We start from the raw sequence: 26,846 nt of genomic DNA, 5'->3' as shown, positions 1-26,846 counted from the left end.
TGCAGGTGCCAGTGATTGGGGCCTGGAAAAAAAGATTAACAGCAGTGATATGCATGAGAGGGGTGAGTGAGCTGGAGCGAGAGGTTGGGTTGATTTTCTATGGTGGTAATAGCTCAGATATATATTTCCAGGAAGATGATTTACAAATTGCTTCTGTCCCAAATGCCCAATCAGATTGTTGTTCCTTTTTTTACAAGGGAAGAAATTGGTATCCATCAAGAAGGGACATTCTAAGGCTAACCTGAAGAATTAGGGGGCAGAGTTGGGGCTCAAACCCAGGTCTTCTATTTATAAATTTATAGACTACAGAACTGGAAGGTTCTGGCTTATTTGGTTCAAACCCCTCCAACCCTTTTCAGTGGAGAAGCCTGAGGCCCAGAGAGGTTTAGGGACGTATTGTCTAAGGTCACACAGATTGCAAATAGCAATAGTTTGAGATTCAAACCGTTTAGTTAGTCTGACTTCAAATCCAGGATGCTTTCAATACAGATTTTTTTCACTATGTAAAGCAGCCATTCTTTGCCAACTTTATGTCTAGGCCAAAGGAACAGACCTAGGAATGAAGGCAGGAGGTCTGGCATCTTAAATCTTTGGAGCTTAAAAGAAGGTAAGCCTAGACCTTCCTTCTCTATCCCTTTAGAATAATCTCTTATGCTTCTTACTTTTTCCAATGTTATCATGCATGATTTCTGTGCCTTGGTTTGTAATCATTATTTTATAGACATTTAAATATATATATATATATTATATATATATAATCTTATTTTATAGGTAAAGAAATAGGCCTAGATTTGGGGATGTGACTTATCCAAAATCATATAATAAATTAATGGGGACTTGACCTTGATGTTCTTCTAATTAGACAACACTGCCTTTTGAAATGCACAGTGATTGTTTCCCTACTGAAGAGTGGATTGCTTTATTCTTTTCAGGTCCATAAAAGCTCTTTGAGGAAATGTAAGAAGTGAAACCCTGTATTAGATAGGAGTATATACCTTACCATAGGTTGAGTTTCTGAGATAGGAGGGGGTCGGTAGGAAGTGTAGGATTCAGAACTAAAAAAGGACTTCAGAGATCTAATCCAGTCCCTTCAAATGATATTTTTAAAGTTTTATTAATACCTTTTGGGTTTTATTTATGTCACAGTTTCTTCCTGAGCTATGCTCCCTCTTACTATACCAAAGAAAAACAGTTAAGTAAAACCAACTGACCCAGAAATGATCAGATGAGGTATACAGCATTCCACTGGGTAGTTACAAAATCTGTACTGGAAGACAGTATACTACATCAAGCAATGTAGATTAGACTTCATTAAGAGCAGTATCTAGAGAGATACCCACTGTAGTACCCTGGTCAGGGTACCACGGGAGCAGCTCAATAACTGTTACATTTTCAGCATAAGCATTTAGGCCGCAGAAACCCACAAATGCTCCAAAACAGGACTTGATTGGTTGTTATGATGATTGCCTAAATGTAAGAAAGTGATGGGAAAAATATTAATGATTCAGATTAAACCTAAAAATGTGTCATGGGTACATTTCACACACACTCCCAGATATTTATTAAGCATTTATCAGCACTCTGCTGGTTCTGGTCATACAGCATCTCAAATATGGGGTTCAGATCCAGGTATCACATTTTGAACAGGACAGTGATAAAGTAGAGGAATAAAACCAAGATGGTGAAATACCTTGAGATTGCAAGGAAGTATAGAATGGGCAATGAGGAGGGTAAGGAAATTGAGATTGGAGAAAGCATGGTGGTGGAATATGAGAGCAGTCTTAAAGAATGTGAAGGGCTTTATGTGGACTTGTCAAATAGATTTGTTCTGTTTGACTCCAGAGCAGAGATAGATTAAGGTTTGATGTCAAGAAAAATAACCTAGAACCATGGAACTAGAATCAGGAAAATGGGCTATTTCACTACATATCTTTAAAGTAAGGTTATATGGCACAGCAGATAGTGTTGGCTTTGGAATCAGGAAGACCTGACTTCAAATTTTGCTATGTAACTGGATATGTCACTTACTCCCTGTCTGCTTCAGTTTCTATAACTACAAAATGTTAACAGTAATAATACCTACCTTCCATGGTTGCAGGTTGCATGGATCACTTATTGTAGGTAATCTTGGTCTAGTTGTACTCAACATTTTTTGAGATTCCTTTTAATTCAGAGGTTCTGTGAATCTATCTGCCCTGGACCTCTTTATTTGGAATTAAGATCATTAAATCTAATTTTAATTCAGAGGGCTTATAAAATTTCATTTCTCAAATATATAGGCAACTGAACCAAATTTACAAAAATAAGAGTCATTCCTTGATTAATAGATGGTCAAAGGATATGAACAGGAAGTTTTTTTTTTTAAATCAAAGCTATCAATAGTTATATAAAAATGCTGTAAATCACTAATAATTAGAGAAATGTATATTAAAACAACTCTGAGGTACTATCTCATACCCATTAGATTGGCTAACATGACAGAAAAAGGAAAATGACAAATATTGGTGGAGGGAGTCTGGAAAAATATGTAGACTAACAATACACGTTGGTGGAGCTGTGAATTAGTCCAGTCATTTTGGAGATGTCACATAAATAAAACCCAAAAGGTAGTAATAAAACTCTGAATATATCATTTGAAGGAAGTGGATTAGATCTCTGAGGTCTTTTTGGTTCTAAATCTTTTAATTCCTACCATCCCCTCCTATATCAGAAACTCAATTTATGGTAAGGTATGCAGAATTTTTACTCCTCACATTTCCTCAAAGATCCTATATTGACCTGGAAAACACAAAGCAATCTATTTTTCTGTAGGGAAACAATTTGGAACTGTACCCAAATGGATATAAAGCTGTGCATATTCTTGACCCAAAAATGCTTCTACTGAGTCTATATCCCAATGAGGTCAAAGGAGAAGGAAATGGACCTATAGGAACAAAAATATTTTTAGCAGCTTTTCATTTTTGTGGTAGAAAAGTATTAGAAACTGAGGAGATAACCATTAATTGGGAAGTGACTAAACGGGTTACGGTATATGATGGTAATAGAATACTATTGAACTGTAAGAATGACAAAAGGGATGGTTTCAGAAAAACTCAGGAAGACTTGTATGACCTAATGCAAAATGAAGTGGGAAGAACTAGGAGAACATTGTACATAGTAATAGCAATATTGTAATGATAATCAACTGTGAAAGACTTAGTTACTCTATCAATATAATGATCCAAGACAATTCCAAAGAACTCACAATGAAAAATGTTATCTGCTTCCAGTGAGAGAACCGATAAACTCTGAGTATAGATCAAAACATATTTTCAGATGCTTTTGTGATTATGTGTGTTTTAAGTATGGTGCTAGTAATTGTGTATATTTTCTTGATTCTATTTTCTTTGTACCATATTAGTTTGAAACTTAATGAATGAATAAATTTTCCATAATCACTATTTCATAGGGATTAGATCACATTAGAAATATAGTTTCATTGACATAGCACATTAGAGGAGGAAATTCTCTATCAATGTAAGTTAGTACTTTCTCTACATTTTAAAGCCTTCAAGAGTTGTCCAGAACTTTGGCACAATGATAAATATGCTGGATTTGGATTCAGACAGTCTTGATTTGAATTTCAACTATATTTCTTCCAAATTGTTTTAACTTTGAATAAGTTACTCCCTCTCTCAGAGCTTCCGTTTATTCATCTCTAAAATGATGGAGTTTGGATTAAATGATGCAATGACCTTCCCAGAGTCACACAATCAGAAGTAGGACTTGAAGCTGTGTCTTCTTGACTCTGAGACCACCTTTCTCCCCACTACATAATTGTTTCTACTACTCATTGTTTCTTATAACACAATATTTCCTTACCTTTCTATACCTCAGTCATTTTTTCTCATGGTATAACAAGATCCCATTGCATTCACATGCCATAATTTATTTAGCCATTCTCCATTTGATGGGAACCCACATCTTTCTAATATTTTACTATAACAAAATATGCTGCTAGGACCATTTTGGCATCTACAACACCTTTTTTTCCTCTCTGACTTCTGTGGGTTATCTGCCCAGTTGTGGGATTATGAATATGGATAGTTTAATACTAATACATGAATAATATATATGGCTGAGTTCAGTATGAATAATTTAGCATCTTTTCTCGATAACTTCATATTGTTTCCCTACACAGTTAGACCAATCAACAATTTCAGCAATTAATTAGTGTGCTAGACTTCCTATAGTCCTTTCAACATTGACTATTTCTATCTTTGACCACCTTTGCAAATTTGAAAGCTGTGAAGTTAAACTCCAGTGTTGCTTTAATTTTAAGTTGATTTATAAATTAGATTTTAATTTAATTTCTTAATATTTATTTGTATCTCTTCATATAGATTATTGATCATTTGCATTTCTTCTTTTGAAAATTGTTCCTATCTTTTGACCACTTAGCTAATGGGAAATGACTCCGTTTAACATAAACTTAATTGAAAATCTAAAGTTATATGTGAGAAAAGTTACTAAGTTATCAATTTATATGTGTATATATATACACACAAATAATAATTTTATATAATATGTTTGTTTCATTCCACATATATCTTATATATCAGACTTTTATCAGAGATGCTATATACAAAGATTCTGTCCTTCCCCTCTTCTAATCTACAGTTTCTCTTTATTTATTCTGGTTTCATTGATTTTGATTGTGCAAAAGATTTAAATTCTATATAATCAAAGTGGCTATTTTGCATTTTGTGATCCAGCCCCTAATTTTGTAGATGATGAAAACAGAGACCTAGAGTGATGAGTTACAAGCTACTACCAAGTAGCTTGTGAGAGTAAGCATAAATGCCTATAAAGTTGTAGAATTGGATCTTTGATTAGGAGGAATCTCCACAGGTTCCTATGATTTACCCAGGTCATCTAGCTATTATGATATCACCAGGAGGAAGAATTTAGAAAGGAGAGAAAAGGAAGCCCAAGAAAGTCTTGGAAGAAGTCTTAGTAGGCTTTAAGTTTCTAATGTTCAATACTTTGTATTTGACTTTTTGGGATTCCATTTGGAGTTTTCTTGGCATAGATACTGAAGTGGTTTGCCACTTCCTTCTCCAGCTCATTTTTCAAATGAGGAAATTGAGACAAGCAAGGTCAAATGATTTGCCTAGCAAATCAGCTGGGAAATGTCTGAGGTTGTATTTGAAGTCACAAAAAATGAATCTGATACTAAACCTAATGCTCTAACCCACTGTATCACATAGCTGCCCTTGTTTATAGAACTTTTAAGAAAATGGGCCCAGTAAAGCCCGATGACTTGATCAAGATCATATTGAGGGAGAAGGATAAAACCTGACTGATCTTCCAACTTGACTACCCTGGGAGAGATTCAATTCGATTTAACCAATACTTATAAAATGCAACCCAATGTACCAGGTGCTGAGGAATTCAAAGACTAAAGTGAAAAAAGACTTGCTTTACAGAAGTTTATATATTCAAATAGGAGATATAACATATAAATAGATGAACAAATAAAAGATCATCTGAGGAGGGAAAGAGTGCAAAGAACTAATAGGATCAGGAACAGCTTTATAGAATAATTGGCACCCATGCTGATCCTTAAAAGATGACCAAGTATTCTAGGAGGTTGAGCTGAGGAGGGTATGGATTCCAAACATGAGAGACAGCCTGTGGAGAGGTACATGGGCAAGGGCTGAAATGCAGAGTTCAGGGAGCAGCAAAGCCTGCTAGTTTTGGCACATGAAAGGAAATAATTGGAAATGAGCCTGGAAAGATATTCTGGAGCTTAGCTGTGGAGGGCTTTAAACACTAAGAAGAGAAGTTTATATTTTATCCCCTAGGCAATAGGAAGCCACTAGAGATGTTAGAGGAGAGGGGTAAATATGATTAGACCTGTACTTGGGGGAAAAAGACAATTTTTTTGGCATCTCTGTGACGTATGGAGCAGAGCAAGGAGAAACTTAAAAAGAGAATTTCAATTGTGAAGCTATTGTCGTGGCCCAAGTGAAAGGTGATAAAGCCTTGAACTAGGGAGGTGGTTGTATGAATGGAAAAATGAGGATAGATGTGAGAGATGTTAGGGAAATGTACTAGACAAGGTCTGGTGGAATATAGGGGGATGAAGGAGAGCAGAAAGTTGAAAATTATCATCTTCTTGACTAGAAGAATGATGTTGTCCTTACAGAAACAAAAGGTTTAGAGGGCTTATGAGTTTGAAGGGGAAAATGATGCATTCTATTCTGTTGAGCTTGAACTGCCTATGGACCAACCAAGTGGTGGGACTATCACTGAGGGTAAAGTATGGAGCTGGATTATGTAGGTTTGGGGGTATAGAGATGATAAATGAATCCATTGGGGTTCCTCTGTCCTTGTTACTTGCCCAAAGTCATGCAGTCAATATGAAATCACCAAGAGGAAGGACACAGAGAGGTGAGAAGAGAGCCAAGGAAAGTCTTGGAGAAAGTGACTTTTGGTTTATAGGATTTGGACAAAGTATGGCAAAGTATATAGATCATTGAGATCATAAAAGGGAATGTAGCACAATGGAAAGTTGCATGTTTAGAAAGAAAGAACTTGGATTTAAAATCTTAGTTTCTCTGCTTACAACCTGAATGACTTAGAGTAGGTCCCTTAATCTTTCTGTCAAATAAGGGTCTTGGACTAAGAGACCTCTCAGGGTCTACTTAGCTTTCAGTCTGATTCTATGATCCTGTGTGATGGTAGAGCTAGATTTCCAAAACCAATTTCTTGAAACCTAGGTCAGGGAATTCCTATTCTTTTATCCTTGCTATCATCATAATGGCAAGCTAGCATTTATATAGCACCTACTATGTGCCAGGCACTGTGCTAAATGCATTACAAATTTGATCCTCACAACAACCCTGAGAGGTGCTATAATTATGTCCATTTGCTTCACAAATGGAGGAAGAAGTGGAGGCAAATAGAGATTAAATAACTTGCCCAACCTGTAGCTAGTAAGTATCTAAAACTGGATTTAAACTACCATCTTCCCGGATCCAGGGCCAGACTCTATCCACTGTACTGCATAAACTGTTGTCCCCAAGTTTATGACCATCTTCTCCAACCAATCAGATCTAGCTTCTATAACATTGCTTTTAAGTTTACAAAATGCATGTCATATGCTGCCTCATTTGAACATTACAACAGAAAATAAAGATATTATTATTCCCGTTTTACATGTGTGGAAACTGAGGATCAAGGAGTAAGCCAAGTCTTTCTTTCAGGGCTGCTTGTTCTGAACTCCCTTATATCATAGGAAAGTCGGATTTGTTACTATCAGGGTCCAGCTCTACCATCTCAAGGGCATCCCTGAATGGGCTTTGAAAACCTGTCCTCAGTCCTACAATCCTTGGGGTCCTTTATGCTGCAGAAGTCGAGAAAAGAAGTCATTTAGGCTCATAGATTATTAGACATGGATGGCTATGCTCCAAGGGAAGCAGTTTATCCTGTTTCTGAGAAAATAGTTGCCCATTAAATGATTTCTTTTCATCCTTGCCTTCTTTTCCTCCCCCTCTACCCCAATTATGCCACTTGGAATCATAGGATTTAGATCTGAAATGGATGTTAGAGACTGTTGAGGTACAGCAGCCTTCATTTTCTTATTTCACACGAGAAAACTGAGGCTTTTAAAGTTAAAGGACTTGCCCAAAGTCACATCCTCAGTAGAAGGCAGACAGGATTGACTCTAAATCCTCTGCAGCACTGGGTCTCTCATTTCCTGAAAAGATGGGCCTTGTTTGGTCCTCATCCCTGGAATGGAGTCCCACAGTCATCCTTCCCCAGCTTCCCCTTCCTTTAAAATGTCTGGGTCTGGGGTTTTAAAAATAACCTGTCCCTGTTCTGCCTTATCCTCTTCAGTCAAGTCCCCCCTTGCAGGGGAAAGGTATTCTCTGTACTTTCAGTTAATTCACTGTCTCCCCCCCCACCCCCACCCCAGGGAGCCGCTCCGAGCATCCGTCCTTGTCGAATTCCAGAGGTAGCCTAGCAACAGCCTCATTTCCAGAGTGAACCCCGGGCACCTAGAGCTAACCCATTTTACAGCCCTTTTCCCCATCGCTCACAGCCGTCATCCATTGTCACCCACCGTCCTGGCTCTGGCTCCTTCTGCTTCCCTCCCCCTCCCCCACTTGATCCCACACTGGGTAGCTTAGCTTCCCTCTCCCTAGTTCTGCCCACCCCCCCCCTCCAGCAAGCACCCAAGCCTGCATCTTTACCCCAAACATCTCCCCCACACCCACCTTTCACAACCTCCCCCGAACCAACAACATTTCCATAAAATCTGGGTACTTTGGCTAATCCCTTTTCTGAACTGTAATTTCCCCCGAGGCCTCTGTCAGTTGGATGTGGATTTCGGTAGGATTTAAAAAAATTTTTTTAAAGATAGAATTATGGGGTCAGCACTTGTTACCGACTTCTGCGGGTGGTGAGATCTATTTTAGATATATGGTGGGATTAAAGCAGGGGGGGAGCAGATTTAATTAAGTTGCTAATATTTAAAGAAAATTGATGAACTCCTGGTTTACGAGGGGCTCCAACATGAGAGCCGGTCTCATTAATGGGGAGCATTTTGATTTGATCTCCTTTCTGGTTAAATCCCGGAGTCGTTTTATTTGTGTATCCACGCTGTCCATTTAATTGTTTTTAATAAGGAAAAAACGTACCTCTGTTCGCATTTAATTTTGATTTAATTAGGAGGAAGTAATTAATGGGCTCATAAATCGCACTTTTCAGCCCCCCAAGGAGAGACCAACTACAGCTCTGGTATATTTCCCATTGTTGATGGGTGAGGGCTGGAGCTTGGCGGGCCTCTGCCTGAGCCTTTCCTCAGGAGTTATCCTGGGGGTGGGCCGAGAAGAGCCAGGTCAGGGATGGAACTATGCCCCATAGTCAGACAATCAGGGAGAAAGCAGCCCGTACACAGCCCTCTCCTGCCTCCTCCCCCACCTTGTTTTTATAACTCTCTGTGTATCTATCATGTAGTATTATGCATTGTGGTTTTCAGTGCTGGTGTCTGAACTTCTCTCAAACCATAAACTCCAGGAGTCAAACTTTGTTACGTTTTGCAGTATCACGCAGTATTGTCCACACAGTAAGTGCTTAATAAATGTCAGTGGCTTGGTCTGCATGGGACAAATCAGAATGTGTCAAGCACATCAGAGGAGTACTGAGTACCAGATGACAGAGAGATCACTTCCAGCCGGGGGAATCAGAGATGGCTTCCCGGAGGCAGCAACGTTTGAGCTGAGTCTTGAGAGATGGGGTGGGCAGATTGGTAAGATTAGGGAGGAAGGAAGAGCTGCAAATATTAGGTCAATTCTCCTGAATATGTGGAAGCAGGAGGACTTAAGGAGATCTGGCTTTAATGCAGTGGAAAGAGCTCTGGATTTGGAGTCCAGGGAATTGGACTTGAATTCAGACTCTATTTGTTTCCATGACCTTGGACAATCACTTCATTTCCCTTAATTCTTCTAAATTTCTTCTTGGTTAAATAAAGGATTTTATGACTTTTAAGGACCCCTCCAGCTCTAGCATCAAAACCCTCCGACCTGACTCGAGATCCTTTCTTCAAAGGATGGTAGTTGTTGAAGGATATAAGCATGTTTTTATGATGATTATGTGTAAGAGACACAGTATCCAAAAAAGCTGGGCTGCTTTAGGAGAGGCCTAAAATGAGGACTCCGATTCATAGTATTCTATTTGGTTCTAAGTAACCAGTGTCTTTTTAGGAAGGATATTAATGAACTGGAAAATATTCAGAGGAGAGCAATTAATCTGATAAAGGACCTGAAGACACTCCACATGAGGTTGGAATGGAAGCTTCATGAGGGCAGGAGCTATTCCTGTTTTTTGTTCTTTTAGCCGGAACATTGCATATACTTGATTGATTAATAAGAGTAACTGGGAATTTTGAGCATGGAGAAGAGAAGACTTGGAGAAGATATGATACTTGATGGCACCCATCTGAAAAACAGTCACAAAAAAGGGTTAGACTTGTTTACTTTGGCACCGGAGAGCAGGACCAGAAAGGGTATATAAAGGTTCTGCAGGGGCAAATTTCAACTTAATGTAAGAAAAAACTTCCTTCCAATTAGAACCATTTAGAAGTGGAATATGCTTCCTTGGGGATGAAGTCCATGTCATCATAGGCCTTCAAAAAAGGATGGGTGATAATTGAGGATATTGGAGCAGAATTACAAATTAAGAGCTGGAATTGACTTCAAAATTGAAAAAAAAATTCTGAGGCCCAGGATCCCACAAGTAGTGACAGAAGTTGGATTTGAGCCAAGTGGTCTTGTATTGTGCTGATTCGTCCAGTCACTGGTGCCCATGTTCAATCTCAAATCTGGGCAGTGGGTTATTTCTCAGCCAGTGGGACTGAACAACATGGTCTCTCTGCCTGTTTTCAGCTCCTGTGAGCTTTCTCCCTTATCTCCCAGAAGAATGAATTATAGATGTTTATTCACTGAGGATTCACTCTAGGATTGGGGCCCCACCAGATTAATCAAAAGTGGATGTGGTCTCTGGTTCTCAGGGAGCTTAAAGTTTAAAAAGCCCCCCCCTTTCCCAACAAAGATCCATTTAGAGAAAGTAATTTCTGCCAAAAAGCTCAGGTTCTCTATGCTTGGAAAGATTTACATCTGTTCATTCTGATTTTGCTGCTGGAGCCAAGACATCCCATTTCTGCTATGTTTCCCTTCCCAGAAGTCTCTGGTTTTTGTCTCTGATTTGGTTCAAGAAATAGGTCTCTATCCAATATTGAGATATTGCTTACAGGCAAGAATACAATACCCTGAAAATTTTCTCCAGAAAAATAGTAAGAACTTAACATTTATCAGAGAACCAGAACTGGGAGGGACCTTTAAAAGATAGAATTTCTGAGCTAGAAGAGCCCTTAAAATTTATAAAATAGAATTTACTTCTGGAAGGGACCGTAGTGTATAGAATGTTAGCACTATAAGGACTCCAATAACTAGAATGTCAGAGCTGGAATAAATGTTACAACACTCCATATAGAATATTAGTGCTGGAAGGGACCTTAGAACCAAGAATTTTAGAGCTACAAGAGGGTTTGGGGATCTTCTAATCCTACCCTCTTATTTTACAAGATAGGGAAAATAACTTGGCCACATAGCAAATTAGGGTTAGAGTTATGAAAAGAACCTTGATCTTCATCAAGTCCTCTTAACATTCTTTACAAAAGCTCATACAATATACTGAAGTATATAGCATCAGATTTATCCCCATTTTACAGATAAGGAAGTTAAGGCACAAGATTAATAATTTGCCTGCAATAAGAAGCAATTGAAAAGGAAATTCAAACCTGAGTCTCTTGACTCCTAGTTTTTCTGCTGCTGCAGGCTGCCAAATGCAAGGTTTCAGGAGACAGGAGAGAGCCCTGTTTGATTCTGTAGTCCCTGGAGGTCTGACCATCAATCTTATAGTGTGCTCCACTTTGTAAATTGCAATAGAACATCAGTGACATCACCCTTAAGTTGTCTCCCTCTCCTCCTACCCCCCTTTTTCTTGCAGCCTCTAAGGTTTATTACAAGTGATCCTGTCTGACTTAAGCTCAGTGCCCATTACTGCCCATCACTTAAGGGAGAACTGATGGAAAGGATATTCCCTATGCAAAAATTGGGGCTTCCCAAGTCCTTCTCCCCAATCTTGTAATCTTATTATTCAAGGCAGTTGACTGGAAAAGGGCCAAATCTTCTAGCAATCTTGGGTTCTAATCTCAGGTCTGTCTCTAGAATGATAGTTTTAGGGCTAGAGTGGACTTTAGGAATAATTCAATACAACCCTTTTATTTCACAGAGGAGGAAAAATAGAGGGCCAGTGTAGAGAAATGCTATTCTTCCTTAATACTCTGAACTTGGCTAAAGCCACAGAAATTAATTGCTTACCTAGGACTAAAACCTCAAGTTCTTGACTGAAAACCTGGTGTTTTTTGAGAGAGTGGGGTGATGTGGGAGGACAAGACAATCAGAGTTAAGTGAAATGCCCAGGGTCACACAGCTAGTAAGTGTTGAGTTTCTGAGGTCAAATTAGAACTCTTGATTTCAGAGCAGTGCTCTATCTACTGCACCACCTAGATACTGTAAGCCTAGTGTCCCTGGATCATAGGATTTAGAGCTAAAAGGACCTTAGAGGTCAGCTGTTCCAATGTCTTCATTGTACTAATGAGTTAAAGTGAATTGAAATTATGTGGCCAAGCTCACACAGGTAATCGGCTTTTTGATTTCAAATTCTTTTACATCATGAATTTGCTGTCATCTTGGGCAAGTAAGTCAGTTGTCCTTTCTTAGCCTTAATTTCCATCTTTGTAAAATGAAAACTATTGTAATGCATGCTCTATGGGCCCATGAGGAGTTACCCCAACCCCACCCAAAGAGAGGACGAATGGGATGAAGTTGTCATAGATGGGGAAAAAGGCAGCCCACACCACCTAGATCTTGGGTATAAATTCTATCTGGTGGAACTGTGTGTCTGAAAGGTGGATTATAGAACTGCCGTTTGGAAGATTGAATGGCCCATAAACATTTTCATATTTCATTAGCCGATTAATGGACGTCTCTCTTTTTTTGGCAACTTTGCTGATTCTCAGCAGAAATCACGGGGAGTAAATGGTGGCGTCGGGTGGAACCTTTCCGGGTCCCCGTCCCCTTATAGATTGCCCCAATTAATGCCCGTCCTGGGCTCCACCGAGATGCATTCTTCCTGTCCAGTTACTGTTAATAGATTTCTCATAAGTGGCTGGATTGTAAAAACCTCATAACTCAGTTTAATGCCACCAATAAAATTATCTCAGGACGGTCGGCCCTGAATCACTGGCGGTTCTTGGGGATGAGAAGGCCTGTCTTTCCTGTTTGCTATTTACCCTTTCACTCCCTTCCTCTGTTGAGAGAAATTAGGAACGGAAGAAAGAGACTGGGTCCCAGTATGGAATTTCCCCTCTCAGTCCTAGCATCACAACTGGACTGAGTTTCTGTGCTAAGAGGACTTTGTTTTGGGCACTCCATGGTCATGCCTTAAGAGGCATAAGATAACAAGAACTTGAGAACTGCCTAGAATTCTGGGAGAAAGGGAACATATTTACCCTTGAGAACAAGGGAAGGACACATACAGGTTCACCAACTTTAAAGGGAAACCTGTCTAATGTCCCTGAAATAATAGGAGGATTTCCCTTTTCTCCCTCTTCTTCCCCTTCCCATTTATTACTATATGAAATTGAGTCTATAAGGTAGTCTCCAACTCAAAGCCATAAAACAATTTAAAGCTCCTGTGAGAGGCTCCCTCAGCTTCAGATTTTCTTCTGCCAACTACTGAGGCCCAAGTTACCAAACCATTCCCCTTCCAACCATTATAGAGGATAATGAAAAAAATCAGTGGCCCAGAAGTCAATCAATCTGGGTTTTATTCTTAGCTCTACCATTAATTTGATGTCTGACCCAAGTCATCACTTGTTGAGCCTCAGTTTCCCCTTCTCTAAGATCAGGAGGATTGGACTAAATGATTCCTGAATTTCCAGCTCAAAAGTTCCATGTCCTAAGGCAAGGAGATTTCTAACCTTTTTGAGTATGAGAACCCTTTTCTAAATGTCAAAAAATGTTGCGGCCCCCCACATGATAGCAGTTGCATTCACACTGCATATTTTGTTGGAACTAAATAAAGATCAAATTGACAGTGCTGGATGCACATATGGATTTGAGCACCCCTGAGAATAACTATGGGTTTCCTGGGGAATTTTCATCCACAAGTTGAGAACACTGTCACAGAGTTCTTTCTTGCTCTAACTTTCTATGTTGTAAGGGCAAAATCTAGTACTGTTTCCCTGAAATATTGTTTTCCCAACACTGTGGTTTAACCCTGATAGTTCTCTCATTTATTCTTTACTAGAAAATCCATATTGTCTATGGTCATATCTGCTTTCTAACTATTTTATTTGTTCCTGTTCTATAAGAAGGAAATTAGACTACAGTAGGTGAGTGGTACAGACTCTGGCCACAGAGATGACACCTCCTTTCCAGAAAGTCTGTGGCAACTGGAATCCTTGATGGTTTTGCCCCATATTGCAACCTCTGGAGATCCTCCCAGGCTGCCTCTGGGAGGGCTGTTTGGATCTGATTAGGAGTGACCACCCAGCCACCCACCCACCATTTCCTTCTAATAACCCCCAAAAGAATAGCTGTGTTGGATATAATCTAAAGTTCTCCTATCCTGAAAGCTTCACTTCAGAATTATACTATAGAAAGACCATTGGTCATGCAATCAGAAGACCATCTCTGTCACTTCTTACTTATGGGACTTTTGGTGAATCATTTCATGTTTCTTGTCCTCAGTTTCCTTCTCTGTAAAATGAGGAGTTTGGACTAGTCAACCCCTAAAATCCTTTTCAACTCTAAGTCTCACTTTTTCTGAGAAGCTGGCCCTAGAGATGGAGAGAGGTAGGGCTTGGGATTGAAATGTGTGTGTGTGTGTGTGTGTGTGTGTGTGTGTGTACATAAGTGTGGTCATGGAGGGAATGAGCAGTTGCTATAGTTGGGTAATGTGTTATTGCTTCAAAAACCTGCTTTCTCCTAATCCTCAACCAGGTAGTCAGCAATAAACTTTCCCAAACTACTCTAGCAAATCTCAGCAAAGTGAAGACTAGATGAGGTTAGGGCTTGGATCTGAATGGAGACTAGGATGTATGGTTGGAGCTGAAGGACAAGAACCTATGAGCACAGGCCAGGTGCTCTTAAAACTCATATCATAAACTCTTCTGGCATTCTGGTGAAGTCTAAAATCCCTTCTTAAAATAATATATTTTTAAGCACATAAAATAAAACACACAGGAGTACAGAGGAAATCAATTATATTGAAATATATTTATCATATATATATATATTTATTTAAAATCACCACATTTATACAGCAACAACAAGATTATGCAACAATTGATTCTGATGGCTCTTTTTGGTAATGGGTTATTCAGGTCAATTTCAGTGGATTTGTGATGGGGAGAGCAGGGAGAGGACTGTAGAGACTGAGTGTGGATCACAACATAGTCTTTTCATCTTTTCTGTTGTTTGCTTGCTTTTTGTTTTTTCTCTTTTTCCTTTTTGATTTGATTTTTCTTGTGCAGCATAATGATTTTAGAGATATGTGTAGAAGAGTTGCACATATTTGACATATATTGGATTGCTTCCTGTCTAGGGGAGGGAGTGGAGAAAAGGAAGGGAGAAAAAAATTGGAGGCATGGGATTTTGCATGAGTGAGTGTTAAAAACTATCTTTGTATATGTTTTGAAAATAGGAAGCTATTATTTTTTTAAAATGAATGTAATATATTGTATTTAACATATACTTTAACATATTTAACATGTATTGGTCTACCTGCCATCTCAGGGAGAAGGTGGAGGGAAGGAGGGGAAAAGTTGGAACAGAAAGTTTTGCAAGGGTCAGTGCTGAAAAATTACCCATGTATATGTTTTGTAAATAAAAAGCTATAATAAAAAAATGAATGTAAGAAATAAATAAAAAATCACCACATTCATGGATACCAGATTAAGAACCCCTGATCTAGATGGCTTTGATCACTCATTGGGACTGCTAGCATTCCCCATTTACTCTCTTGCCCTATTGTTCCATGCCCCAGATGGGATCTTGTTAGGATCTGAGCCCCATTCATCCTTCCCAATTCAGCTCAGGTCCTCCTCTGAAGCTTCCCCAATGAAGCCCCAAACTACAGTAAACTCTCCCTCCTTTAAATTCCTGGCCATGCTTAGACTCAAGACCACATTTCTCATTCCTCAGTCATTTTTATAATTATTTCTTCTGTGTACATTTTGCATTCCCCCTCCCAAATGATTTGAGAGTCTGGATAGTTGTTGTTTTTTTCAATCTTCTACCGACTCCTCCCCTCCCCCACCACAGGGCTAAGCACACAGTAGGTACCCGGTGCACAGTCAACTGACATTGACATTCAACAGCCAATTATTGAATACCTACTATGTGCAGAGTCCTAAGCTGGGCTCCGGAAAGGTATGCAGAATTTAGATAAGACATGTTCCCTGCTGTTCGAGTTCTCAAGCTAGCAGCAAGATAAGAATCAGAGTGCTATACAGTAAGCATATTAGAGAGGAGCAAGACAGGTAAGTGTGTTGAAGAAGCACCATAATGTAGGCCATTTCTGCCTGAGGAATGGGGGGGGGGGGTAAGATTGATGGAGGAGATGGCGTTTGAGTTGGGCTTTAAAGGAACTACTGGAATTCATCAGACCAAGTAAGAGAGAAAGAGAGGGGAGAGGAGAGCATTCTTTCTAAAAGGTTACTGAGGTAGTAAATTTCCAGAGCTGGAATTCAAATCCCAGGCCTCTGATTTCTAATCTAAAAGACTTCCCCCATGTCACATTGCTTCTTCTTCTGTCGCTGATTGATTGTATAATCTTGGGTAATTCCTTTTCCTTCTCTGGGCCTCAGTTTCCACCTCTGCAAAATGAGGGGATTGGACTAGAAGAGTATCCCGGATTGGAGATAGAGACCTTCCTTCAAATTCTCAGTCTCTCCCCTTCCTGGGCCTATCCTTTGTCCCAATATGGCAGAGGAATGATGTTGGTTGCATCAGTCTAATTCCCTTCCTTTCCCTCCCCTTCCCTTATATTCCATTCATTCCAATTCTGTGTCTCCCTCTGTGCAGAACTGAGTCTGTCCTTTGGGCTTAGCCTCCTTAAGGAGAAGATACATCCCTCTAGGAGCTTATAGTCTCACGGATGAGATAAGGCTTACGTGAAACAGTTAAGTTCCAGTACAAGGGTGTGAATGATTTACTATCAGCATGAGTGATACAGACAGTAAGTGCTACAGGAGTTCAAAGGCGGAAGAGATTAGTGTGGGCCACAGTGGTGGAGGACGCTTCACAGAAGCTGTGGTACTTGGCCCAGCTGTGGAGAATGAGAAGCTTTCTGGAGGAGGGGGGACTTAGCTGGCCTTGTAGGATTCTAGGATTTGCATCTGCCAGCAGCTGAGGGATCACAGAACAATCTCTCATTTTCAGCTCCTTTATTTTAAATGTGGTAAAGCTGAATCCTCAGAGATGGGACTTGCTCAGGGCTGCACAGATAAAAAGGCAAAGTCAAGATTTGAATCCAGGGCTATCGAGTCTAAATCTAATGCTCTTCCCATACATAATGTAGGGTTTGTGGAGGAGGTGGAAGACATAAGAAACAAGGCTTAGGGGATCAAGCATGTGTAAAGCATGTGGTAAACCATCTCTGGATCAGCTCAGAAACCCTCTCTTGGAAGCATAAACTAAAGAGTTGGAAGAGACCCTATTTAAAGCAAAAATCCATAGTGTGTTTAGCAGGGCAGTCATCCAGTCTCTGCTTGAATATCAGCAGTGACTGGGGGCTCACTAGCACATAAGACAGCTCATTCCATTTTTAGATGGCACCAGTTATTAGAAAATTCTCCCTTTTATTAAGCTGAAATCTGCCTCCCTCTAACTTTTCTCCTTGGTCCTAATTCATTGGAGGATATATTTAGACTTAGAAGAAACTTTGTAGGAATCAAATCTTATCTTAGATATATACTAGTTATATGACACTGTTTTTATTGAACTACAAGATGGAGACGAGTCTATCAGACTCAATGACCCTAAGATGCCTTCCAACTTTAACTTTGTAATCCTACAACTTTCTAGTCCAACCCTTTTATTCTATAGATGAGACCCAAGGTCACACAGGTCCCAAGTAGCAGATTTGGGATCTGATCATAGGTCCTTTTACTTTTAAATCCTCTGATTCTTCATTTTCTCATTCCGCTTCTTCAATATTCCCTGTGGAGCCACAGAGAACAAGTGTGTCCCACTCATCTGGTGAATTTGACAGAAAACCATGTCACAAAATACATGAGCTTTAGAGAGGTATGAAGTATTATTAGAGGTCTGAAGTGTAAAGAATGGGGTGAGAGAAGGTCATTACCTGGTGTAGACACTTGATGGAGAAGCAAAGGAGGCACTTCTAAGTCTAAGCCCAATGCCCTTCTCTCCAAATAATGTAGGATATTTGGTGGCATTTAGGGATGGAGAGGTGTTAACTGGTAGCAATAGGTGAAAGGATAGTCTAAGTCAGTGTAACTCAAAGTGTTTGGTCTCAACCCCTTTATACTTTTTTTTTTTGAGATGGGAATGATGTTTATTAATAAAGATGTTGAAACTTAAATACAAAACACTCTTGACTTCAGCATTACACTAAACATAGTAACTGTAGGTTTGACAGTCTTAATGACAATTATAATAATACACTCAAAAATTATTGAGGACCTCAAAGTTTTAATGTGGGTTATGCTATTGCTGTTTACTACATTAAAAATTGAAACATATTAGGATTATTATGAAAATAATTTTGACCTAACCACCTCCTGAAAGAGTCTAGAGGATCTTGGAGGTACCTCAACCAAATTTTTGGGGGAAAGGAATAGGGCAAATAAAGGCACTGAGTCATGCAAGTTTCAGAAGGATCAGGGAGGGAGTAGGGAATGGTTCAGTTTACCAGGAGTGTGGAGATTATGGAGGGAAAAGGGGAGTAATCTAAGACAATGCTAGAAAAGTAGGGTAGTGAGTAATCAGAAATCCATTTCTCATCTCCTCCCAGAAAATGGATTGACTCCAAATGCACACAGAGAGAAACAGAGACAGAGGCCAACTGAGATAAAAGACATTGGGGATGTGGTCAAAGTTGGGGTTCATTTCTCTAGACTACAAATGTTTATGGTGAGAGTTTAATTGTTCAATTCAGGGAGGGATATGAGAGGTACAGAATATAAATGTATGCAAACAAATAAATTTTTTTAAAAAGAAAAGTAGAACACTAATTGTAGAAAATGTAAGCTCCTTGAGGACAGGAGGTGTTTCATTTTTTTTTATTCTCTACACTTAGCACACTGCCAGGCACAAAGGAAGCTCTAAAGAAATGTTTGTTGATTAGGCTGAGGAACTGGGTTTCTGCTTAGTAAGCAGAAAAGAACTGAAAGGGATGTGGGGTGCATTGGACTAAAGAGTGATATCTATGCAAAGGAAACAAATCTGCTAGTATGTGAAGCATGGATTGGGGGAGTGAGTGAGAAGAGACAGAGACCTTTTATGAACTTTTTGCAGATTTGGAGAAAGGACAGGGCTTTTGTGAGGTGGTTTAAATTCATCCACTACTGAGTCCAGAGCCCTATAATAAGTGCTGGAGGAGATGCAAAATTAAGGTGTGTTGTGATAAGAGTTGAACAACACTAATATTTGTAGCATTAAGGCTTTCACTGAGTTTTACAAATATTATTGCATTCCTTACAACAATCCTGGAAAGTAGTTGCTATTATTATCTCCATTTTACAGATGAGGAAACTGAGATAGACCAGGATTAAATGATGCTCCCAGAGATACATAATAGATTCTGAGGAGGAACTCAAGTCATTCTAACTTCAGGTCCAAGTGCTCTATATAATGGACTACTTAGCTACCTCTACTTACAACTTAGTAGAAGAATATGAAATATACCAAAAAACTTTGATCCTATTGAACCATAATACATGCTGTGTGTAACACATAGGTGTAAACAAAATGCTGTTTCCCTGGGGGAAATAACTTGATAGGGAGATCAAAGAAGGCTTCATGGAAGAGGAGGCAGTAGAGTTGAGATTTAAAAATGGGAAGAATTCAATAGTTAAAGCACTTAGTATAGGCAAGACTCTATGCTCAGCACAGGGAATCTGATTGCAGATCTGGCACAGTCATTTTTAGGAGGCAGTGAAGAGAAGACTAGACTTGGAATTATGGACTAGGTTCCCATCTTTCATCAGCATTTTATGAGATGTGTGACCCTAAACAAGCTAACTTCTGTCTACCTCATTTTCCTCATCTGTAAAGCAGATTACCTATCTCCTGTATTACCTGTCTCCCAGTGTTATTGTAAGAATCAAATGAGACTGTGTATGTTGTGTGTATGCGTATACATATACATGTGCTTTGTAAACTTAGAGTTGGGTAAGAGCTAAGCTATTAGCAACCATGAAAAGCAGGGTGGTGCAAGTGGACTGATTGGATAACCTGACTTTGAGCTCTAGTTCCACTGCATTTTTGCTATGTGATATGGGGTGAGTCATTTTATCTCTTATAGGGTCTTTTTTCCCCCTGAGGCAGTTGGGGTTAAGTGACTTGCCCAGGATCACACAGCCAGGAAGTGTTAAGTGTCTGAGGTCACATTTGAACTCAGGTCTTCCTGACTTCAGAGCTGGTGCTCTACCCTTTGTACCATCTCACTGCCCCTCTTATAGGATCTTTAATGAGAACTTAAAACACCAAGTAAATGTAGAGTGGTGTCGATCTATGACAAGATATGACCCAAACCCTGTATTCAAAGAGTTTATAGTCTAATAAGCTATCAAATGAGACCATGTTGTTGTTCAGTCATGTTTAACTCTTTGTGACCCCATTTGGGGTTTTCTTAGCAAAGCTACTGGAAGGGTTTGCCATTTCCTTCTCCAGCTCATTTTTCAGCTGAGGAAATTGAGGCAAACAGGGTTAAGTGACTGACTCAGGGTTGTGCAGCTAGTGTCTGAAGCTAGAGTTGAACTCATTAAGAAGAGTCTATTTGACTATAGGTAGGATGCTCTGAGATTGACTGCACCACCTAGCTGCCTAACTGAAGCAACGTTTGAATAAATGTACCAGTCTGTGTAAGGGGATTATTACCTTTGTTGGTCAGGAGAAAGTTGCTGTCCATCTTCTCCTTATCCTCCCCGTCCCCCCCCCCCTCCCCACTTAGACGCAGTGTTTTCTTTCCTTCTCTGCAGATCCATTCTGACTCTGATGAAGGTGATGGCTCTATCAAATACACTATCTCTGGGGAGGGGGCTGGGACAATCTTCCTGATTGATGAATTGACCGGTGACATTCATGCCATGGAGCGGCTTGACCGGGAGCAGAAAACTTTCTATACACTTCGAGCCCAGGCACGGGATAGGGCTACAGACCAGCTCCTGGAACCCGAGTCAGAGTTTATCATCAAGGTCCAGGACATCAACGACAGCGAACCTCGCTTCCTGCAGGGCCCCTACATTGGCAGTGTGGCTGAGCTCTCACCCATAGGTAGGTGAGGAGGGTCCGCTTTTCTGGGTGACGATCAGCACATGGGTCTCTGGGAGGCTGGTCTGCCTGTCTGAGAAGGCTAGGCCATGGAATATTCTGCTTCTGGTCCTGTTTCCTGGGCCAGTGGTGGGCAGGTTTTGGAGGGTGTTCATTGCTGGGGAGAGGGAGGAACTGTACCATGGTTGCCTCGGGATCCTCTTTCCTTGTGATGTGAGGAAAACCTCCTAAAGCCCTTGAATTGGGCAGGGCCATTCAAACCTTCAAATGCAGCTACAATTTCTGCGACTGTCTGAGGGCTGTTAGGAAGGTCATTTGTTGCTGAGAGAGAATAATGGGTGAGTGTAGATACCAGCTACATTATGGACACTCAAGATGCATTATGATTCAGAGAGACTGAATCCCATGTCCGGAGACACTCAGAGACCATATATACATCCACGGAGACATGCATCAAGACACAGAGACATAGAACCACACATACTGATGTACTGAAACACACAGATTCAGAGACAGACTAAGAGAGAGGAGAGAGATAGAATCAGAACAAGCATTTATTAAGCTCTTACTGTGTGCTGGGCACTGTGAGGATACAACGAGGCTACAAAGCAGAGAGGATACAAAGAGAGGCAAAAACACATGCAGGGAGCTTATATTCTAATGAGGGAGATGACATACAGATAAATTATGTATGTACAAGACATGTGCTGCCAAGTAAATGGGAATTAATTGCAGAGGGGAGGCAGGGGAAATGTGGAGTGGAGGTCAGGGGGACCTGGAAAGAAGTCTTTCCTAGACAGAAACAGACTTATAGACAGATACAAATATATACACATGCACAAGTAATCATGTGAAAAGACACGCAGCCTCCTGTCCATACAAAGGGAGACATTGAGAGGTGGGCGTGAGTTGCACAGATGATATAGATACAGAGTTGCACAGATATAGATACAGTTGCACAGATAAAAATACAGAAAGCAGGCACACACATACTTAGACAAACTAACACAGAGAAACACGAATGCTTGCTGATGGAGTGAATTGGACACACAGCATGATGTCCAGAGTGCATCCCAAGAGGAACGCGCCTGCCTCTTTGCATTTCTCACCTCCTTGGAGGGAAGATTTTCCCAGGTGAAGCTGAGATAATTTGTCTGTGGGATGGCCACCCCCATATTGTTAGCTCTGAGTTGCCTTCTGTTGTAACCTGGTGACTCTGCCCTGGCACTTTCTTTAGCCCTCTGCCTCCCAAGAAACATGGGCCAAGGTCTCCAGGAGAGGGGAGGGAAAGCCTTCTCTTTCTTGGTCCATCCCTTGTAAGCCCTGAGGCCTGGTCTCTTTCTGTGTCTCTACTCTGGCTGTCACTAAAGGGCCCAGGGGCAGGGCTCCAAGATGAGCTTTATTCTTACAGGGGAATTCAGGGAGCACGGTTACAGGAGCAAGAAAGGGGGGCCGACACATGAGGGCACGAGGAGGCATCCTGTTTCTGGGAGTAGTAATTCCTAGCTCTCTCTGGGCCAGTGGGATTGACAGGTAATGATCAGGCAGCTTCTTCCAAACAATCAGCCCAGGGAAATAGAAGAGGAGAAAATGGGCCAGAAAAAGTGACAGATGCAAAGGAAAGGGAAAACTGGGGAGGCTCCTGGAACCAGAAGCACCTATGTGCACATATACACAAATATTGCTCCTTTCTATCTCCAGATACACTTACTATATGTGTTCATATAGTACTTGTGTATGAATTTACACACATTTATACTGTGAGAATAACTGCATGCTGTTTACATTCTTTGATGACTTATCAATTGGAGAATAGCTCTAATCTTGGTAAATTTGGCTTAATTACCTCTATATTTGAGAAACTAAACTTTTTTTCAGTAAAACTTGCAATAAAAAATTCCTGTTTTCTTTCTAAAAAAAAAGAGAGAGAGAATAACTGCATGCATGGGTACTTAGTCTGTGCGTGAATTTATATATATATATATATATATACATATATATATATATATATATATGTGTGTGTGTGTGTGTGTGTGTATTGCATTTCTCCTAAGTATATATGAATGTGTGTGTGTTTGTAACAGACAGACATAAGAAGAGACAAGGAGAGAAGGAAGCAAGGAGAGAGAGAAACAGAGAGAGAGAGAAGAGAAGAAAAAAAGAAAAAGAGGAGAGTGAAAGAGCAAGAGAGGGAACACGAGAGACAAGAGAGAGAAAGAGAAGAGAGAGGAGAGAAAAAAGAAAAAGAGGGAGAGAGACAAAGAGAGAAAAAGGGAGAGGAAGAGAAAAGAGAGAGAGGAGAGAGAGAGTGAAAGGAGAGAGAAAAAGAGAGAGAGAGAGAGAGAGAGAGAGAGAGAGAGAGAGAGAGAGAGAGCAATCATACATGCCTATCAAAGCAGACAACATAGAGCTCCCAATTGGAATTATCTATATACTTGGTACCACATTTTAGAAGGCTCATTGCAAGCTGGATAACATCCAGAAGAAGGCAACCAGAATGTCAAGGGGATTGAAAACTAGGCCATATTGATGATCAATAGAAGGAACCGGATGTTTAGCCTGGAGAAGAGAAGACATAGTATATGAGATACAGATTGCTCAGTGTGGTGAAAAAAGCATTGGGCTTGAATTCAGAGGATCTGAGTTCAACACTACTTCTAATACTTGCTGTTTTTATGACCTTGGGCAAGACACATAATCTCACTGAGCCTCAGTTCCTTCATCTGTAAAATGTGGGATATTGGACTAGCTGGTCTCAGAGGTTTCTTCCTGATTTAAATCTGCAGTTCTGTGGTGGCTGCCTTCAGGTATTTGAAAAGCCACCATATTAGGAATGTTGTGCTTGGCTTCAGAAGGTAGAAATAGAACCATTTCATTCAGATCAGGGCAACAAATATTTATTAAACACTTGCATGTGCAGAGCCCTTTGCTAAGTAGATGTTGGAGAGATTCAAAGATGATTAAGGTAGAGTCCCTGCCATCGCAGAACCGCCAATTATCAGAGGTAAAAGACCCATCGTTAACTATGCTATGCAGTATTATGTAACGAATGCTTCAGAGAAATACAAAACAAAGCACGTATGAGGTCTGAAAGGGGAGTTCATTAACAATGCAGTGAAGTTACAAGAAGGTAGATTTGGACTCAGTATAATTAAGAATTTCCCAAAAATCACTGTTATCCAGCAATTAATGGTCTGCCTTGCCAGGTAGTGAGTTCTTTGTTGCTAGAAGACTCAAGCAGAAAATGGATGATTACTTTGTGCCTCAATTTCCTTCTTTGCCCGTAGATATAATAATTGATTTTCTATTAGGACCAATCAAATGAGCTAATGAATTTTTAAGGTCTACTTACTGAACAAATCAATTGGAGATTTTTAGGAAAAGTAGCTTTATGAAGTAGAAAGAGCTGTGTCCTGGGAAATAGGAGTTCTGGGTTCAAATCCCAGATTCCTCACTTACTAGTTATGGGGCCTCAAATAAGTGACTTCCTTCCTTGAGCCTAGGTTTACTTCTCTGCCAGCAACAATAATAGACCACTAGGTGGTGCCATAGTGCTCTGGAGTCAGGAAAATCTAAGTTCAAATCCAGCCTAAGACACTTAGCAGCTACAAGACCCCGAAAAAGCCACTTAACCTCTTTCAGCTTCAGTTTCCCCTCAACTACAAAATGAAGATCGTAATTACATCTGTTTCCCAGGGTAGTTGTAAGATTCAAATGAGTATATATATATATATATATATATATATATATATATAATGCTTCTCAAATGTTAAAGAGCAATATAAATTCTAGCTGCTATTTTTATTATTTTTGAAAATTAACTAACAACCTCCCAGAACAGTTATGAACACTGTATTTGGAGACAAAGAATTTTGCTTTGAAAACAGTCTCAGTTGCTTACTGGCTGTGTGACCTTGGGCAGATGATTTTCCTGCTCCATGAGGAGGGCATTGAATTAGCTGGTCTCTAAAGTCACCTTCAGATCTAAATCCTAAAATCTAATGGGAGGCTTGAGTGCAGTTGTATTTGAGGGGGCAGCTGTTGTTAGGACACGCTGACTTATTGACCTCCATGGCTATGGAAGGGCCAGGTTGGTGGCAGAGGGCTTCGAAGGCGCTGTAAAGCCGGGATAACCAGGGCACTGTGTCTGTTCTTCCTGGATGGGTGGGTGGACTCCAGAGCCAAGTAAATCTGTGAGACCATTGGGAAAAGAAATTAAATGAAATTAATTTATGTTACTTCAGCAACTTTTAAAGCGGAAGCTATCCTGACACCAAGGTATTTTACAAGAATCCAGGCGGCTTTGAAAATCACTCACATTTACCGAGTTGCCTGATCATCAACTGATGGGAACAAGGCCTACGAGAGGCGACAGTGTCTGTGCAAAATTGGAGATCAGAGGGAGAAGGGAAATACGGCTGGGAAACATGAAAGGCGGCAGTCCTTGCAAATTATCATGCTTAGAAGTTAAAAGGGAATGAGAGTGTGTGGAGCAGCTTCCAGTGGACGGGGACTCCAATGAGAGGAGGGGCAGCCAGAAGCAGGCAGGGAGTCTTGGCCCTGAGTTCACATCCCAGCTCTGTCCACTCACTCTGTTACCCAGGGGCAATTGCTTCTGAACCTCAATTGTCTAAACTAAAAGTTGGTTAGACCAGCTGACTTCAAAGATCTTTTCCAGCTCAAAACAGTATGATTTGTAAAATAAGGGGCTTAGGCTGACTGAGCTTTAAGGTCCCTTTTCCACTTGCATAGTCAGTGTTCTGACATGCTAACATCCCTGCCCTGCCAGTAATAATATTTTGCAATGTGTTGCATCTGCTGTGCTACTGGAGTCCTGTCTATAGGCAGAGGGAGGAATGGTCCCCAGCCCCTTCTCCCTTTCCTGTCACAAGTATAAATTTGAATCTTGGGGCCCAAGGGGCTATAATTTGCCAAATGATGCATATGGTGGAGGAGTTTTGTTCCCAGACATCTCTTCTGCGCTCTGAGCAACTCCCTGTGGGGGAGACAGTAATGCAGTCAGAGCCTCCCAAGACACTCATTGAATAATAACAACCAACCTCAAGCACTTTGAACTTTTCCTGCTGGCTTTAAAATATATTATCTCACTTTATCCTCCCAAGATCATTGGAGGGCAGACAGGGTCATTCCCATTTTCCAGAGAAGAAAATTCAGTCAGGCCCCGAGAATAGAAGGGACTTATCCAAGGTGATAGTGCTAGTCAGTGAGGAAGCTACTTTTAAAACCTAGATCTCTGGATGACCAATTCAGTACACACACACACACACACACACACACACACACGTTTTATCACACTCTTAATCTTGCTGATTTGTACTCTGGTGAATGAATGGAGGAGCATAAGTTGGGAAAATTATAGAATGTTAAAGCTAAAAGAGCTTTAATAAGTATCTGACCTAATAAAACCTATTGTATAGATAAGGAAAAGGATATTTGGACTCAGAGCTGGACAGGAAATCATCTTGTTCAACCCCTTCGTTTTATGGATGAAGAAATGGAGGACCAGAGAGTTAAGTGACTTGCCAAGTTCATATGGGTAGTAAATTATAGATCTGGGATTTATACTCCACACCCCTGATACTCAAAACCACTGCTCTTTCTACTATACTGTGAGGTCCAGATGGGAAGCCCAAGCCAAGAGAAGGCCAAGGTCACTCTGTGAATTAGTTGTTGGCAGGGATAGAATTG

The 26,846-nt window shown here is 40.3% G+C and overlaps 1 protein-coding gene across 3 annotated transcripts in view; it reads left to right on the top strand.

Moving 5' to 3' along the window:
- The window catches only part of CDH22 (cadherin 22), a 100,037-nt gene that overhangs the window by 3,039 nt on the left and 70,152 nt on the right, over positions 1 to 26,846 (top strand). For 2 of the 3 annotated variants that reach the window (XM_031954591.1, XM_031954592.1), the window contains exon 2: positions 20,846 to 21,140. In XM_031954591.1, the coding sequence (XP_031810451.1) occupies positions 20,846 to 21,140 (295 nt within the window). Of the gene's footprint in view, positions 1 to 538; positions 608 to 20,845; positions 21,141 to 26,846 lie in introns of all 3 variants that reach the window. The other variant, XM_031954593.1, reaches the window with a different exon arrangement.

The sequence above is a fragment of the Sarcophilus harrisii genome, chromosome 2, assembly GCF_902635505.1.
Source record: "Sarcophilus harrisii chromosome 2, mSarHar1.11, whole genome shotgun sequence".
Classification (NCBI taxonomy): domain Eukaryota; kingdom Metazoa; phylum Chordata; class Mammalia; order Dasyuromorphia; family Dasyuridae; genus Sarcophilus; species Sarcophilus harrisii.
This window is presented reverse-complemented; position numbering and strand designations above follow the sequence as displayed.